The sequence below is a fragment of the Battus philenor genome, unplaced genomic scaffold (genome assembly GCF_028537555.1).
Source record: "Battus philenor isolate CCGP_79_NKW_IND1 unplaced genomic scaffold, ilBatPhil1.0.hap1 SCAF_27, whole genome shotgun sequence".
NCBI classification, from domain to species: domain Eukaryota; kingdom Metazoa; phylum Arthropoda; class Insecta; order Lepidoptera; family Papilionidae; genus Battus; species Battus philenor.
Window position 1 is genome coordinate 2,601,242 of NW_027181690.1, and position 15,772 is coordinate 2,617,013.

The 15,772-nt window shown below is 40.9% G+C and overlaps 1 protein-coding gene across 1 annotated transcript in view; it reads left to right on the forward strand.

Annotated features, from left to right (window-relative positions):
* LRP1 (LDL receptor protein 1) overlaps nucleotides 1-15,558 on the forward strand; it is a 101,142-nt gene extending 85,584 nt beyond the window's left edge. The window contains exons 64-78 of the mRNA XM_068769133.1: nucleotides 245-529; nucleotides 1,148-1,236; nucleotides 1,772-1,937; nucleotides 4,033-4,094; nucleotides 4,392-4,645; nucleotides 6,009-6,217; nucleotides 6,999-7,261; nucleotides 7,532-7,627; nucleotides 7,768-7,974; nucleotides 9,584-9,708; nucleotides 10,939-11,199; nucleotides 11,893-12,031; nucleotides 13,353-13,474; nucleotides 14,396-14,546; nucleotides 15,464-15,558. Of these exons, the coding sequence (XP_068625234.1) occupies nucleotides 245-529; nucleotides 1,148-1,236; nucleotides 1,772-1,937; nucleotides 4,033-4,094; nucleotides 4,392-4,645; nucleotides 6,009-6,217; nucleotides 6,999-7,261; nucleotides 7,532-7,627; nucleotides 7,768-7,974; nucleotides 9,584-9,708; nucleotides 10,939-11,199; nucleotides 11,893-12,031; nucleotides 13,353-13,474; nucleotides 14,396-14,546; nucleotides 15,464-15,558 (2,524 nt within the window). The remainder of the gene's footprint in view (nucleotides 1-244; nucleotides 530-1,147; nucleotides 1,237-1,771; nucleotides 1,938-4,032; nucleotides 4,095-4,391; nucleotides 4,646-6,008; nucleotides 6,218-6,998; nucleotides 7,262-7,531; nucleotides 7,628-7,767; nucleotides 7,975-9,583; nucleotides 9,709-10,938; nucleotides 11,200-11,892; nucleotides 12,032-13,352; nucleotides 13,475-14,395; nucleotides 14,547-15,463) is intronic.
* Nucleotides 15,559-15,772: the final 214 nt, after the last annotated feature.

Below are 15,772 nucleotides of genomic sequence, written 5' to 3' on the forward strand. Positions count from 1 at the left end.
TAACACTAGATCGGGCACGGTAAGATGACTCTTGCAAAACTATTATTTGTAAATGAATAATTCGGTGTGGCGCTTAGAATGGGACATTCTATTTTTGGTTTTCTTTGTAAATGTTCGCCTTATTTTATCGTATTTCTTACTAAACGCACGTTGATATTCTCAATGTTATTATACTGTTACTCTGTATGGTTTAAAAATAATAAATGATTAAATATCTTTAGTAATATTGGCATGTGGTGTGCAGCGAGTGGTGGTGCGATGGTGAGGTGGATTGCGGCGACGGGTCGGACGAGGCCTCGTGCGACGCTGGTGGCAATGGGACGCGTGCGGGAGAGGCTGCGGGCGTGGGCACAGCAGTGGGCGCGGGCGCTGCGGCAGGCGTGGGCGGGCCGTGCGGAGCTCGGCTTCGGTGCGCGCGCACCTGCCTCCCGGCCGCGTGGCGCTGCGATGCGCGCCGGGACTGCCCCGACGGCTCCGACGAGGACCCGCATATGTGCGCCCATACCGCCTGCCACCCGCCCATGCTCAGGTCAGCTCACACTAAAAAAAAAAACAGTATCGACCGGCTATACAAGTAACTGTGTTCCTTCTTGACAACCAGCGCTGTAGTACAGGCTACATTGTACTGCAGTTCGTGGCCGAGTAAAGATTCTCATACTTGGTACTCTAATATATATAATATTGTTTATATGTAATCCTAAGTTAAGAAAACTATTCATTTATTTATATTATTATCCACATAGGATCATAAAGTGATCACGTCATGGGAACAATGCTGGAAGAGACAAATTCGATACAAACCAGAATCAATTTGAACTCCCCTATAAGGCATTCTTCAACTTAAAGCCACGAGGGTTCCCGGGTCCTCTAAGAAGTAAATCTGAGGAGAGCCCACAAGAAACTCAATTTTTTTTTCATGAGTACTTTTACAATATCCTTTATGCAATAGTAGAACAATTAATTTCCTGAATCTAACTTAAATTGAAAAAGCCCTTTATGAATTTTTTTACGAGAGAGATACTTATTGCAATACTATTTAGAGACATTATTAGTTTTATGAAGCTTAGAGAGAGGTATACTCTGATATATATCCCTTCTTTATCTTCTTATTTCTTACTTTAGTATATAGTATTATGTTTTACTACAGATGCGGAGACAACACTTGCATCCCGCAAAATCTTATTTGCGACGGCTACGACGACTGCAAGGACGGCAGCGACGAGAACCTGCAATTATGTGCGTATAGTATAAATGCTATTAAAACTTAGCACAATGGTAACAGTTTCCTGTTCGAATTCGAGTGCCGGTCTGGCGTTAAAATCAGGGAGGAGACAATAGCCTCCCTGATAGGCGGATAGGAAACTAGGGAAGAATTCCTCTTATGCTGCAAGAAAATAATTAAAAAATGTATAAAAAAAATAAAAATTTAAATAGACAATAAGAAAAAAGGTGATACAATGTAACTCAAATGTGATATAAAGTGTGATAAAAATGTAAATGAAAGAAAAAAGATAAAATGTAACAAGTAATGAGGAAGGAATGAAAGGACACAAAGCAAAAGTGAAAGAATTTTGCGGCATAAAAGAATAGAATGAAAGATTATGTGAAGAATGAAAGTAGAAAATGAAAATTATAAAATTAAAAAAATTATGTGAAAACAATTAAATTGCCAATAGAGACCCTGTCCCACCTAAGATAGGGGTACGAGAGGCCCCCAATCGCGGGGGCCAAAAAAAAACAGTTTCCTGTACGTGTGAGCGTGTGCCCACAGGTCGGCACGCGGTGGGCACAGCGGAGTGCGCGCCGGGCGAGGCGCTGTGCGCTGATGGGCACTGTGCGGCCGGCGACACCTGCCCCGGTATGCCCACACATCTTGTCATCATTAATTTTTTTACTCATTATTTATTTAAGTACACCAGCAGTGCACATAAGTTATCGTATAAATAATGGTTCTGTTATATGTTCCTTTATAGGTGGCATTACATTAAAAATGTGTTATTGTATCACAATGTTGTATTGCAGAAAGATCAGACCACGTAAAGTAAAAAAAAAAAACGAAGAGTAAAGAGATAGCACGTATGCGAAAACATCTGGCTTACGACTTACACTAAAAGAGATCTTTATTTGAAAATGTTGTGGACACACAATTTTTCTCAAGGCTGTGTACTTATACTTAATTATAAATATATTATGGATTCAGTGAATTCTTAAAATGGTAAGAAAAGGACCAATATTTAGCCACTTCCGCACATGCAGCGGTAGTCGTGCAATGAAATGCACCGCCCGCCAGCCCGCTGATAAATGCGTATGCGGCAAACAATACGAATCACACAACCGCCACCGCCAAATGCGCCGCTTGTTATTTATATGCCACTATGGCATATAAATAACAAGCAGCGACGGACTAAGCACTCTGTGTTTGGCACTAATCGGTGTAACATAACTCCTGAAGATGCCCAGTGGAGAGGTGAAACACGTGTTGAGTGATTTGGTGGTGGCGGTTGTGAGATTCGCATTGTTTGCCGCATACGCATTTATCAGCGGGCTGGCGGGCGGTGCATTTCATTGCACAAATTGCATGTACGGAAGTGGCTAAATATTGGTCCTTTTCTTACTTAGGATGGACTTCCGCGAGGTAACGCCTGATTTCATTACATCTTAAAATGATTTCTGAAGATTCTACAAGAGTCGCGAAAGATATCGATGGCAGCCAATTGCTCAAATATTCAGTTATGAGAGCTGAACATTCGTAAGATAGAGTGTAACCCAACTTTTTTCCGTTTTATAAACGATTCTTCTTTATGTTTGTATATATTTATTACAAGTATTGGGCGTTTACAAATTGCGGCGGCTAAAAAATGCTATTCCCTCGAGTATGTAATAAGCTAGTGCACCGGACAATACACCGGCGCTGACTGTCGAAAATTACTCCGGCATACACAAAGAACGGACTCGGTTCTCAAGTGGCGGCCATGAGTCGCCTGCTAGGTAGACCGAAGACTTAGGGTCACGAGGAGTAGCTGGATGCGTGCAGCACAAGACCGGTGATCATGGCGATCTTTGGAGATGATGATGAGATATCCATTAGTAGTTTAAATGCCCCGAGGTGATGCCACGCAGTCTCGGTAGTTAAGTACGTAACACTAGAGCGTTTTATTTTCATCCGTAACACGTGGTATTAGAGCAGAAGTTTGTCTGGCAATGGGTGTGTTTTTAATTTATATAACTTACCGCATTGTGCCCGCCACTGAGATTAAGTTAATACATGGTGTACAGAGCCCGGAGCGTGCAGCTGGCGTGTATGTCCGCAGCTATGCTTGCCCAAACACGAACACAACTACACCTGCAAGTAAGTAACTTTTGCTTTGTTGACTTACCACTGTTCAAACCTCACCGGCATCGCCCATGTTCACGAATGGGGAGTCAAAAACTAGTTTAGCTTCGACTGTCACAAGACAAAGCTGATGGCTCTATAACCTAAAGTATGACAACCCATTACTGAATATGGGAGGTGAGCTAGGGGCCACTTGGTGAAACTAGGGGGTCCGGATGCTAGGCCCTATAGTTAACGATGGGCACATTGAATACTCACGTGAAGAACGTAAGCAGGGGCGCCCAGAGACTATGTTATCAGATGTTCCAGGGACGCAAAAGTATTTTGGGGTCTGAACCCGGAGATAATGAGAACGAGACCCTGCCCATTGGCAGCTGTACCCGTTGGTATAATAGGTTGGGAACTTTGGAGACAAGATAATCAATAAATTAGGAATAGATTAAACAGGATATGTTCAAACCTAAATAGTTTTGGATTAGTTGTCCGACAGTCAAAGATAATTTTCTTTTTTAATCTAGTATCTAAGATGTTTCGTGAACGTAAATTTAGCAAAAAAGAAATTATTATTTTAATTGAATTTAATTTATAACTAGAGTTAGTAGTCGACTTGAAAGTTGAAATGTTGACGTTACGTTCCTACGATGCCCAGGGCATCCACTAGCGAAGACATGTCATAATATGCTGGGTTTTTCCATCAGATGCGCGGCTGGCTACCGACAGAGACAGCTGGCAGACGGTACGCTTACCTGTGAGGCGATCGGTGAGTACATAGTTCAGTATATATATAGATAGAATCAATAGGGTACATAAAAAGTAATTCTTGTTACTGGCAATCAAAAACGGCGACGGCTATGTACAGTCTACATGGTGGCGTCGAAAGCGATGCGCTTGCGCATGTCTGACTATTAATTCCAAAAATCAAATGCTAACATTACTATTTATTTTCAGCCTTTAATTCCTGTGATAACTGCATGTTTCTTTATTGGTTTATTCTTGTATCAATGCAATTAAATGCTAAAAATAAACCAAGGGTACAGGATGACACATGTGTGCACAGGTGAGAAGGCGAAGCTGGTAGTTGCAGTGGGCGGCGCGCTGCAGCTGTGGGAGATGCACAAGCATGAGCACGAGCCCGAAGCGCCTGAGGAGCCGGACGCTGCCGAGATCAGCTCGGTGGCGGTAGCGCCCATCAACGGCTCCTGGTGGGCATACTGGGGTGACGCGCGTGGTCGGCTGCGACGTGTGCGACTTCCCAGCGTTGCGTCCGCCCTGCCCACGCGTCTACCTCCCGCGCACCTTGCAGAAACACTGGTAAAGACCGTCTCCCATATTATTTTATAGGTTCTGAATTACACTCAGCTAGTTTACATTTCAGTTAGTTTACATTTACATTCGAAAACCGAACAAATATAAAAAATATTTAATATTAAGAAAGCATACAGTCTTATAATAAATTGACGCTAAGAAACACATTATAATAACAAGTGTCTGTATCTACAGATTAATTTCCCAAAAATATAAAAATATTTATGTATGAGCGCCATCTATCGGATAAGTTATTTACGAAAACTTCTTATGTTGTGTCTTACTATTTTCGATCTAGAACTAATTATGTTAAGATCCAAGTGATATCTCAAGAACTAATTACTCCTGTGGGTAGTTTCAAAGGGTACTTTTACTCTTAGGTAGCTGTTTAAAAGTATAGTGCGTTTGCGACCAGATATAGCAGCATTTAGTTCCTCACGAAATTACTATAATATAATCATTGTACTCCGGCTCGAATTCGAGTGCCGGTCTGGCGTAAAAATCAGGGAGGAGTCAATAGCTTCCCTGATAAGCGAAAAGGAGACCAAAAATTCATTCATCACCCTCTGTAAAAAAATTATAAATAATGCTATAGACAGAAATAAAAAGTAAATATTGCAAATAAATAGATAATAAAGAAAAAATAAAAGCAAAATAATATATAATACTGTGATATAAAATAATTATAGAATCTAAGTAATAAAAATGTGATATAAAATAACAATGTGATGTGAATGAATGAAAGGTGATACAGAGCAAAAGGGAAAGACAGTAGAATTGTGGAATGAAACAATAGACCGAAAGACAATGTGAAGTATGAAAGAAGAGAAAGAAAATAATAAAAAATTCTGTGAAAAATTGAATAAATTTGCCCAAAAAGTCCCTGTCCCACAAAAGATAGAGGGTACGAGAGGCCCCCTATAGCGGGGGCCATAAAAAAAATCATTGTTAGAGTTGCTCACAACACTGTCTCCTGCCGGTGGCCCCACGAGTTTTTTTACGAGCAATACCACTCAGTATCTATTTCTATATTGCGACTAATATTGATTTTAGTTCAATCATTTTGACAATTAACTTAGATATAGCTATGTCTCGTCCTGTACAGAGTGTAACACTTGAAGGTACTTCAATACTTATTCATTTCACGACCATGTAAGTTCAACAAATTTCAATATTTCGATCGATATCTGAGAATTAGTATTTTTTTTAAAATAGCATTTAACAATCGGTTTTAGAGAACTATACAATGGAACATAGTCTACGCTTGTGTTTATTTGATTCAAATTAACTGAATATATCGATATCCTTTTTATTAAAATCGATTTTTCTCGTCACATGTGATTTTAAAATGTAAGGAGTTATTTTTTAGGCCCAGGGCGGAGCTGTCCGTGGCGTAGCCCTGGACTGGGTGTCGGGGCGCGTATACTGGACTTCCCTGGAGGCAGTTGGCGGAGGAGCACGCCCGGCTGACCAATACGGCGCTCTGCACGTGGCCGCGCTGGATGGCCGCCGTCGCGTCACGTTATGGAGACGTCGAGGGGCTGAACCAGACGACGTGCTCATCGCCAACGACGAAGGGTATCACGGACTTCACATAGCGCGTATCTTCTGTTCTATTTGGACATGTGACCCTCAAGCCGCCGTCATTCCCAGCGTCCGTCTAAGGCGATGTAAGATCTCCGCTCCTCCCAATACGGTGAAATTGTATGCAGCGACCCTATTCGAGCTCTCCAGGGTGTCCCTGAACGTTTCTACTTTGACAAAGGTTTATAATGAAAACTCCCCTCCCTCACTCACTTTTCTTATAGCAACAATGAAAACGATCTTTAGTTTTTCATTTGCGAAGTTAAAAAAATTAATCTGTTCATATTAAGTTTTTTTTTTATATTTTGTTTCAATTATTACTAAGTTTATCATATTATTGCACATATTTGTCAACGTGTTATATTTACATCGAGGTCGCTTACTTTCTATTTACGTATTTACATCAGACTCAATATTTGATATATTTAAGTTATGCAACTATTTTGTGAAATGACAAGATCCGCAAAACCAATGTCACTGACTTATCTCAAAGAATTGCTCGTTAAATGTGGCAGTGGGGGGGGGGGGGCATATTGCTCGTGCAATGGACAGTCATTGTGGCCGCAAGGTTCTCGAGCGGCAATCACGCTGTGGATAGGCCCTCTACTACGTGGAACGACGACATAATCAATATTGGGAGAAGTCGGTGGATTCGGGAAGTTCGGTCATTGTGACGAATTTCAGGGGAGGCTTGGACTTTGCATTGGGCGCCTATCAGCTAATATGAATGAATAACTGAACTGACTTCTGAATCTAAATAATGCGTTGTGTACAGCCTGGTGGTATGGTCGGAGCGCGGCGCGGAGCCGGCGCTGTTGGCGTGCGCGCTCGACGGTTCAGGCGTGCGCGCGCTGGCCCGGCGGCGCGTGCGCAGGCCCGCGGCGCTGGCGCTGCTGCCAGCCGCGCGCCGCCTCTACTTCGTGGACGGATATTACGACGTGCTGCGCAGCGTGTCGCTACGCGGCACTGACGCTGCCACGCACGTTGTTTTCGCGCAGCGCCCGCTCGACGCACCACCGCTACCAGCTGCGCTCACAGGTAACTGTCTCTCATCAGCTTCGATTTTTAGAGGATAAAAGACCTTGTATAGGATAAAGAGCCTAAATAATGGTCATTTACTCGCTCAACTGATGCAGTTCCAAATATGAAACATCACCGTGCACGGCTTCTTAACTCTTTCGCCACAAATTTTCGTCATCATTATCAAGTCAGCTGATAGACACCCACTGCAAGGCCTACGTCTCTTCTAAAGGTCGCAATGAAACAGTCACTATCAAAATTGGTAGTTTTGGATGTGATTGTTTCAAGATGCGCACGCGCATGGAAAAGCGTACTGTGTTATTAGAAAGTTCCAGAGTGGAGACCATAGACTGGCAAGCATAGCTAAGGATGTTCATCTACAAGGTGGGCATTTAACTTTGTTAAGTAAGGCGCTTGATGCAAGCCCCTTTCAACTTGTCATATTGTAAATGTATGGGAAAGGTGTAGATCCAGCTATGGAGGTGATAGGGCTGAAATGATGAGTTATTGTGTGGTGCATGCAGAGGGCGCGACGGTGTCGCAGTGGACCCGTGCGTGCGCGCGCATGGCCGCGTGGGAGGAGGCGCTGTGGTGCGGCACGGCGCGCGGATTGGCTCGGCTGCCGCGCCGCCCGCCTCTCGCACAGCGCCCAGCGCCGCCTGCGCATCCGCCGCGCGCACGCCGCAGTGTCAGCGCCGTGGCTGTGCTACACCCCGCGCTGTTCCCTGAAGGTACCCGCTCCACAAAACTTCTCACGAAACTTCTTGATCACTTGGATCTTATCATATTTAACATTAGAGCTTGCACAGTAAGACAAATCCTAACGAAACTGCTTTCGAAATAATTTATTTGATGGGTTTAGTCTGAACTATGACTTTATGTATAATTTTATTATATTTTCTTTTAAACACACATGTGTAATTAATGCGTAAATAATATAACTGTAGAAGCTTGTTACTAGCAATCTGTTATATTTGATTTTCTCAGTTTCTATTTATCTTTGGCTTCTTAGTCAATAATTAAATCGAGCACACAAAACTGCACGGATGCAACAAGTCAACAAAACAGTGTAAATATATAATGGACCTAAAAATTTCTTTCACTTATATGTAGTACTATGCATGATTTTTATCTGGGAGACAAATGACCAGTAATGATCGTCCCAATTTCCTTGCACCCTGTACTGCACACCCTCAATCTTGGTATTTTGGTATCGTTCACAAACCGACAACAGTCCTGTACTATGAACAGTAAATATTGGGTTTCAATGTCACTTGACGAACTTTCTCAGCGAATTCCCAGATCATATCAGAATAACATTGTTCATGGAGTTTCTTCCGATATCTCTTGCAAATACTATACGCTTTTTGAAATTTCATCTGTTTATTTATTACAAATGAGCACGCCAACAGCAATACATAATATAGGTTTACTTAAGTTTGTTTTAATCAAGTACGAATGTAAATATGCTAGCCTCTTGTAGGCTTACACAGGCCGCAATCAAGTTAGTTATATATATATATATATATATATATATATATATATATATATATATATATATACTGTGTGCATTAAGATGCAAAGATGTATTATATACATAAAAGATATCTTTGATTTAAAATGATAACTTTTTATATTTATTCATACATTGTATGCATATGTGTGTGTGCATGCACATGCACTATGTATACATGCATGTGTATATGACTATATGTTTATATGTATCTCGTAAGACTGTTCCTTATCCTGTATGTGCTATAGAGTTTATTGAGTAACTTTTTTCTATGTATAATTATGATCGTTTTGCACGTCCTCACAACGTATGTAATTATGGCTAAAGATGGAAACTTGTAATGTAATGTTACTAGTTTTTGTTTCCTGAACGAATAAAAGTAAAATAAAATATGAACTTTATGTTAATTTTAGGTAATAGTAGTGTTTGCCTGGCAACAACAAAGTGTCAAATAACGGTTGCGATTTCTCGGGCTCGCCTATATAGGATTGCTAAACGTGTTTTATTAAGAAACTGGCAAAATCGAGGTATCATCGCGAGTACCTTGAGCGTAGTTCTTCTATGAAGCATTCGACTATACGCTGTAAGAGTTTTGCAGTCTCGTAATCCCATGATAAAATAGAATGCAGAGACTGGAGACCGAAGCTGGTCTTGAAAATTTGCTATCTTAAAAATGTTTGACGACAAGTGTTTCCGCATCCTGATTTTTGGAACCCGAGAAACCAGCACTTGTCAATACTGTTTATCCTAATAATGCGTAAAAGCGATCTTCTCAGTCATTGTGCATTCATCTTTGTGCTTATTGTATTAAGCTGTATGTATTGCAGGCGTGGATCCGTGTGCGTCGAGCACGGCGTGCCACGAGAGCGCGCTGTGCGTGAGGCGTGGGGCGGGCGCCCGCGCCTGTCTCTGTCCAGACGGACTGAAGCCGCGCGACGAAGCTGCCCTCGAGGTCAGTTTCACCCCTATTATCTTTTATGAATATCAAATGCCTACTTGTGTTCCTATATATCATTACTTCCAAAAATAGTCCAGGAAGATTCCCAAGGGTCCACGAAGTTTTATCACCTAGTAGACAGGAAAGAACCTCGGTGTTGTTACTGCTTGTAAAATTCTGTATGTTTTATATTCAGCAGGACTCGGCTATATAGTAAATTTCTGTAATTAGAAATATGATAGGAATGTAACAGTGGAATGTCGTGATGTTAGTGATATTGATATATTCTCGTGCTCTCTCGTGTCTTTTAAAAGACAATTTCGAAATTATTGAGTACATACAATACAATTTAAATAATCATATAAATATATGATATAAATATATAAACAAATATAATATAAGTATATAAACAATAATCTTTGGTCTCTGTTTATTAATGTTTTTATTTGTTCTGTCATTGTTTGACCATAACTCATTAAATGTTCTTAGTGAGATAGTTATAAGGTAACAATTGTTACTAATTTTATATGTCTAAGCTTCTAGTTTGTACTTTCTTACTTTCTTTTGTTACTGTTTATCTCCAATAAAGTAAATAAATAAATAGACGCTGAATAAAAGCCAATTCCAATCAGTCCTATTAGAAATAATGGAGCGGGGAGAATATACGGTCTATTTCCAGCTATAGACTTTATATGGCTGAAATTATTTTAATGAAGATTACATATTTTGTGGCACAATATTATAAGGCAAGATCCACTTCTGGGGATCCTTTACCTATTCACTGTAAAGTGTCTGTAGTGATCTAAGAACTCGTTGACCTCATAATCTGGTAAAACAGCTGACTTATACAAGTACAGATTCTACATATCAGAGTAAAAGAAATAAATCTTTAATTTAAAATAATGTCGATTATTGTTAATTATCAAACATAGATGGCGTTGTTATTAATATATGTATAATAATAATTTACTACGTAATTTGAATTTTAATATTGTAATAATTTACTACGTAATTTGAATTTTAATATTGTCATCGACACAATATATTAATCCTTAGATGAGGATTTTTCCCTCAAACTTCTAACACTTAAACCAGCTGATAAGTTAAGCGCCCTCTGCGTCATGCCACCTTGAACTCTCAGACTCTGCAAATGTCACTTGGGAATTAATAAAAATGTACCATTAAATGAAAAAATTAACTTGGTGTGTTACGTAACAATTAAGTAATTTATCTTGTGATGTTTAGGAGAAACGTGAGTGCGTCATCGTGTCGAGTGCGGTGGGTGAGGCGGGAGCGGGAGCGGGCGCGGGCGCGGAGGCGTGCACGCTGCGCTGCGGCGCGGGCGAGTGCGTGCTGAGCGACGGGCGGGCTTCGTGTCGCTGTGGGCCGCTGTTCGCGGGCGAGCGCTGCCAGCACTACCGCTGCGCTGCACACTGCCATCGCCGCGGCCGCTGCGAGCTGGACACCAGCGCTCCGACGAGCCCCGGTGACCTGCCGCCACTGAAGGTGCACACTCTCCCCATACTGGTCTTCTTTTCAATATAGCTTATTCAGATGACACCAGGTTCAGTTCCCTATTGCTATCAATATCGCTATACACTGGAAATCTATGCGGGAGACTTATGTCCGGCAGTAGATGTTCTGCAGCTGAAATGATGGTAATGTCTCTGCTCCACTTTCTTTCCGAACTACAACTGGTATCTCGGACAAACGGCTCATATGAAAGGGTTTTAGCAGGTAATTACATAAGTACAGTAATACCCCGCTTTACGCGAGGGATACGTTCCAAAAAAAAAATCGCGTTAACTGAAATTCGCGTATAACGAGGTTTATGATTAAACATAGTCAAAAATTATTACCAAAAAAAATACAAATCATTTTAATCAATTTCTTTAATTCTGGGAACACTTTATGCAACACATACTCTTATTTTTTTACGGAAAAATACATCTATTGTCTTTTGGGTAACGTTTTGTTTACGTTCTTGTAAAATACGTTCATAACACCCAACACTGTTTTTAATTGTTTGACAGATGGTCAAGACACCATGGAGAAGTTGATGACTACATTATATTTATACGCACTCTTTCGTGTAGTTCGAGGCATTTGAGCGCGAAATTTGCAATTCGCGTTATAGTGAAACCGCGTATAACGGGGTCGCGTAAAGCGGGGTACTACTGTATGTGTGTGTGTGTGCAGTGCACGTGCAACGCCGGGTACTCGGGGCCGCGCTGCGAGTTAGCAGGCGACGTGTGCGCGCGCACGCACTGCGCAAACGGCGGCACGTGCCGCGCGCTGCGACGCACGCCCGCTTGCCTCTGCGCGCCAGGATACACTGGTGCGTATCTCTCACTCTCACAGCCAGGCAAAAACCATCCCTCCTCGTCGGAAATCGACCTTGACTCCTTTATCATCAATTTATGTGGCAGTTCACTACTGATAATGCTAAAATAATTGACGGTTCAAATGTGTCTATATGTGCCTACTCGAATAAAGATATTTTAATCCTAGACATATGGGTTCTTGGATATTCATTCGTTAGCTTGTTATGACTAATATAAGCCGTCCGACCGAGACGAGGTTTTCGAGCGAGCTTTTGTCGGAATTCTATGCGAGTATTATCAGCAAGTAGACAGCCAAGGTTCCCTAAATGGGACCCTTGAGTAAGTTCATGAAGCGTCCGCCTAAGCGATCTAAGCACTCTGCTTTTTAATTCAGTGAAACTGTATTATTTTTACTATACAACAGGGCTTCGCAACCGGTGTGCCGGGGTAGAAATAAATAAATTGAAATTATACAATTTTTCATTATACATATTTTGTGTTTAAGACACGGTGGCACATCACGTTACACAATATTATACACTTATACAATATTACATACATTAATATAAACGCCATCTATGTTTGATAATTAACAATATTAGATCATATTTTAAAGTAAAGATTGATTTCTTTTACTCTAATATTTCGAATCCGTACTTGTACATGTGCTTAAAACATTACATACGTCCACGTAGCCATTAAAACACTGAACCGGACGCTCCGTGGAGTAATTAGGCTCAAGGGACCCACTAGGAGACTTCAGCGTGGGTGTCACTCTTCCACATTACCCCTATAAGACAAAATCTCTACTCGATCGATGTCTATTACCTGGCTAATATTTCTAACATCCGGAAATTATGTCTTCTATCTCTCTCTCTCTCCTGAGCATTATTAATACCAACTGATCATGAAGTCAGCTTTCCTTACCTTATTTCTCGTCCTCGCGCGATTGAACACGTCGTTCGCGGAAACTTTGCAAGCAGTCATGTCTTTCGCTATGGTATCTGCCCATCTTGTTTTCGATCTTCCTCTTCTTCTGGACCCAGAAATGTTTAGATCCATAGCGACATTCCCGATGTATTCAGGAGATCACCTCTTTACGTGTCCGTACCATCTAAGCCGACTCTCTTGTAGCTTATCAGCGATGTCACGTACCCCGAGGCAACCTCGAAAGTACTCGTTGCGTCTCGTCTCTCGTTACTTCGCACATCCACCGAAACATCTTCATTTCGGCGACTTGGACTGAACGGATATGGCTTTGTGTTTCACCCATGTTTTACTCCTATAAATATCTATCTTCTATATAATGTTTAATGTATGATCAACACTGCACAGGCAAGTTCTGCGAACAGTGCATGGACGAGACGTGCGCTTTCGTAGTGGTGGGGGGCATGGGAGGTGAAGGCAACGCCGACGTCGGCCTGGAAGGGCTCTGCGACGGTTTCTGCTTCAACGAGGTATGTTTCCTAATCTAATATATAAAATTCTCGTGTCACGGTGTTCGAACTTGAACTCCTCCGAAACGGCTCGACCGATTTTTACCAAATTTTATATACGTATTCAGTATGTCTGAGAATCGGCTACTATCTATTTTCCATACCCCTAAGTGATAAGGGGTGTTCACCCTTGAACTTTTTTTTTTAATTTTCGACATAATTTTTTGTTTCTATTTTTTATGATACTGCGTACAAAAATACATACAACTCTAAATTTTCATCCCTCTACGATCAACCCTTATTTTTTATTTGTTAAATAAAATTTTTTTTTTGCAAAATAACGTTTGCGGGATGAGCTAGTAATATATAATATTGTCATTAATATATGAAATATTTGCGGCTTAAACAACTGAAGGCTGTAATAAACTTCACTTTTGAAAATAGATTAAAAAATACATGTTGGCCTTTATCGAATATTTTTATTGAAAAAAAAAGGATCGTTTTTTTAAAAAAATCTATGGTCAGGGTGTCTAAAGTGGCAGTAGGCGGGGAGTGTCTACTTGAATAATGATATTTTGATTTTGAATTTATTTATCCATGTACTTGGTGCCGAAAGAATGTCGGAATTGAGACTTTAGTAGCACAGCCAAATATCATTGGCGAATAAAAAGCTCAACGAATCCGCTGGCTTGGTCACTTGGAGCGAATGGTATCGAATCGGAGCGTGAAGGTAGCGTACCTGGAAAAACCGAGGGGTCGAAGACCAGTGGGTAGACCCAGGTCTGGATCGATCGCGTTGAGGCAGACTTGCGCGAATTGAATGTCAACAAATGGCAGACGATGGCGCAAGATAGAGGAAAGTGGAAGTCTCTCGCTTCGGAGGCCAAGACCCACGGGTCACTGAGCCAGCGGAGTAAGTAAGTAAGTATATACTTGGTGCAGGGCACGTGCAGCGTGGCGTCCGGGCGGGCGGTGTGTGTTTGCGGCGCGCGCTGGAGCGGCGAGCGCTGCCAGCGGCCGGCGTGCGAGGATGCAGAGTGCGCTGCAGTCGCACCAGATGCACAGGTCCCAGTACCAGGCCACCATGCGCACGGTAAGTGATTCGTCTACATTTTATTGTATATCTCATTTGTCAGTCAAAAGTTTAAAATTTTTAACCCGCGCGTCATCGCGACCTATATATTAAGTTCATTGACTTTTGACTGCACTAAAATAAGTTACTGCTTAATTAGACCTTGATTGGACCTCTTGGTTTTATTCGCCGTTCCCGGGACGCGGCTAATTTGGGCACTCGCTTTGACATTCTCATTTTGCATATTGCATAAATATTGACATTTTGACATCTTGCATTGACATTCAGCATATAATGTGTTACATTTTGGCAAATAACTTTTAACAAAGACTGCAAGGACAGATAGTAAACAACAAATATTTTTGTTTTGCAATTATTTTAATTTTGACAACGGTTTTTCTTATATTACGTTGTATATTATTTCGGAAATAATGATTTTTGGTTACGGTTTACCATACATTAATTGACTGAATGAATGAATGAATGAAATGCGTAATACATTCACTTTTTTTTTCATACTTGTACCCTGATTTGTTTGGGACAAGGACGTTACAATGCAGTTTCAAATATCTTTTCATTTATTATTTCTATTGCCCTCTCTCTCTTTTCATTCAAATTCCTTCCCTCTGTTCTTCACATCCTTCACAAAATCTTTCTTATCTTCTTTCTGATCTTTTTTCATACATCTTCTATCTTTCCATGTCTACATTCCTAATTAAATTGGTACATATTGCGCAGCATATAATTATTTCTTTTCTTTATTATATTCACTCTTTTAAATCTTTTTTACCTATAATCAGTCACCCTGTATATTAGATACAATGTAAATAATCCGCACTGACAGCTCCCGTTGCCAAGACTTAAAGTTATTCTGATTGAATCTTAAAAAAATGCACTATGCTAATATTTGTGTATATTTTATGCGTCTTTGAACACAGAACAAATCGTTGTAAGAAAACTGTTGTTTTTGGACAGATGTACACTGCTGTCCACATTTGCAATTTCCGAGGGTTACAGGCGGCAAGGCGCTTAATCTAAATCTCTTTTAGATAGCTTCTTTTAGAAGCTTAAGAGCTAGCTTAGCTTCTTTTAGAAGCTCAAGGGCTCATCGGGAAGCTTCTCAAAAATCTTAGTTAACATAAAACCATTTTGTTGGAATACAAGATTTGCATAGTAATCATTATCATTTAGGCCAAAGAAACTTCGCTGTTGGATGTAGAACTCCTAGTAGATTTACAATAAGACCG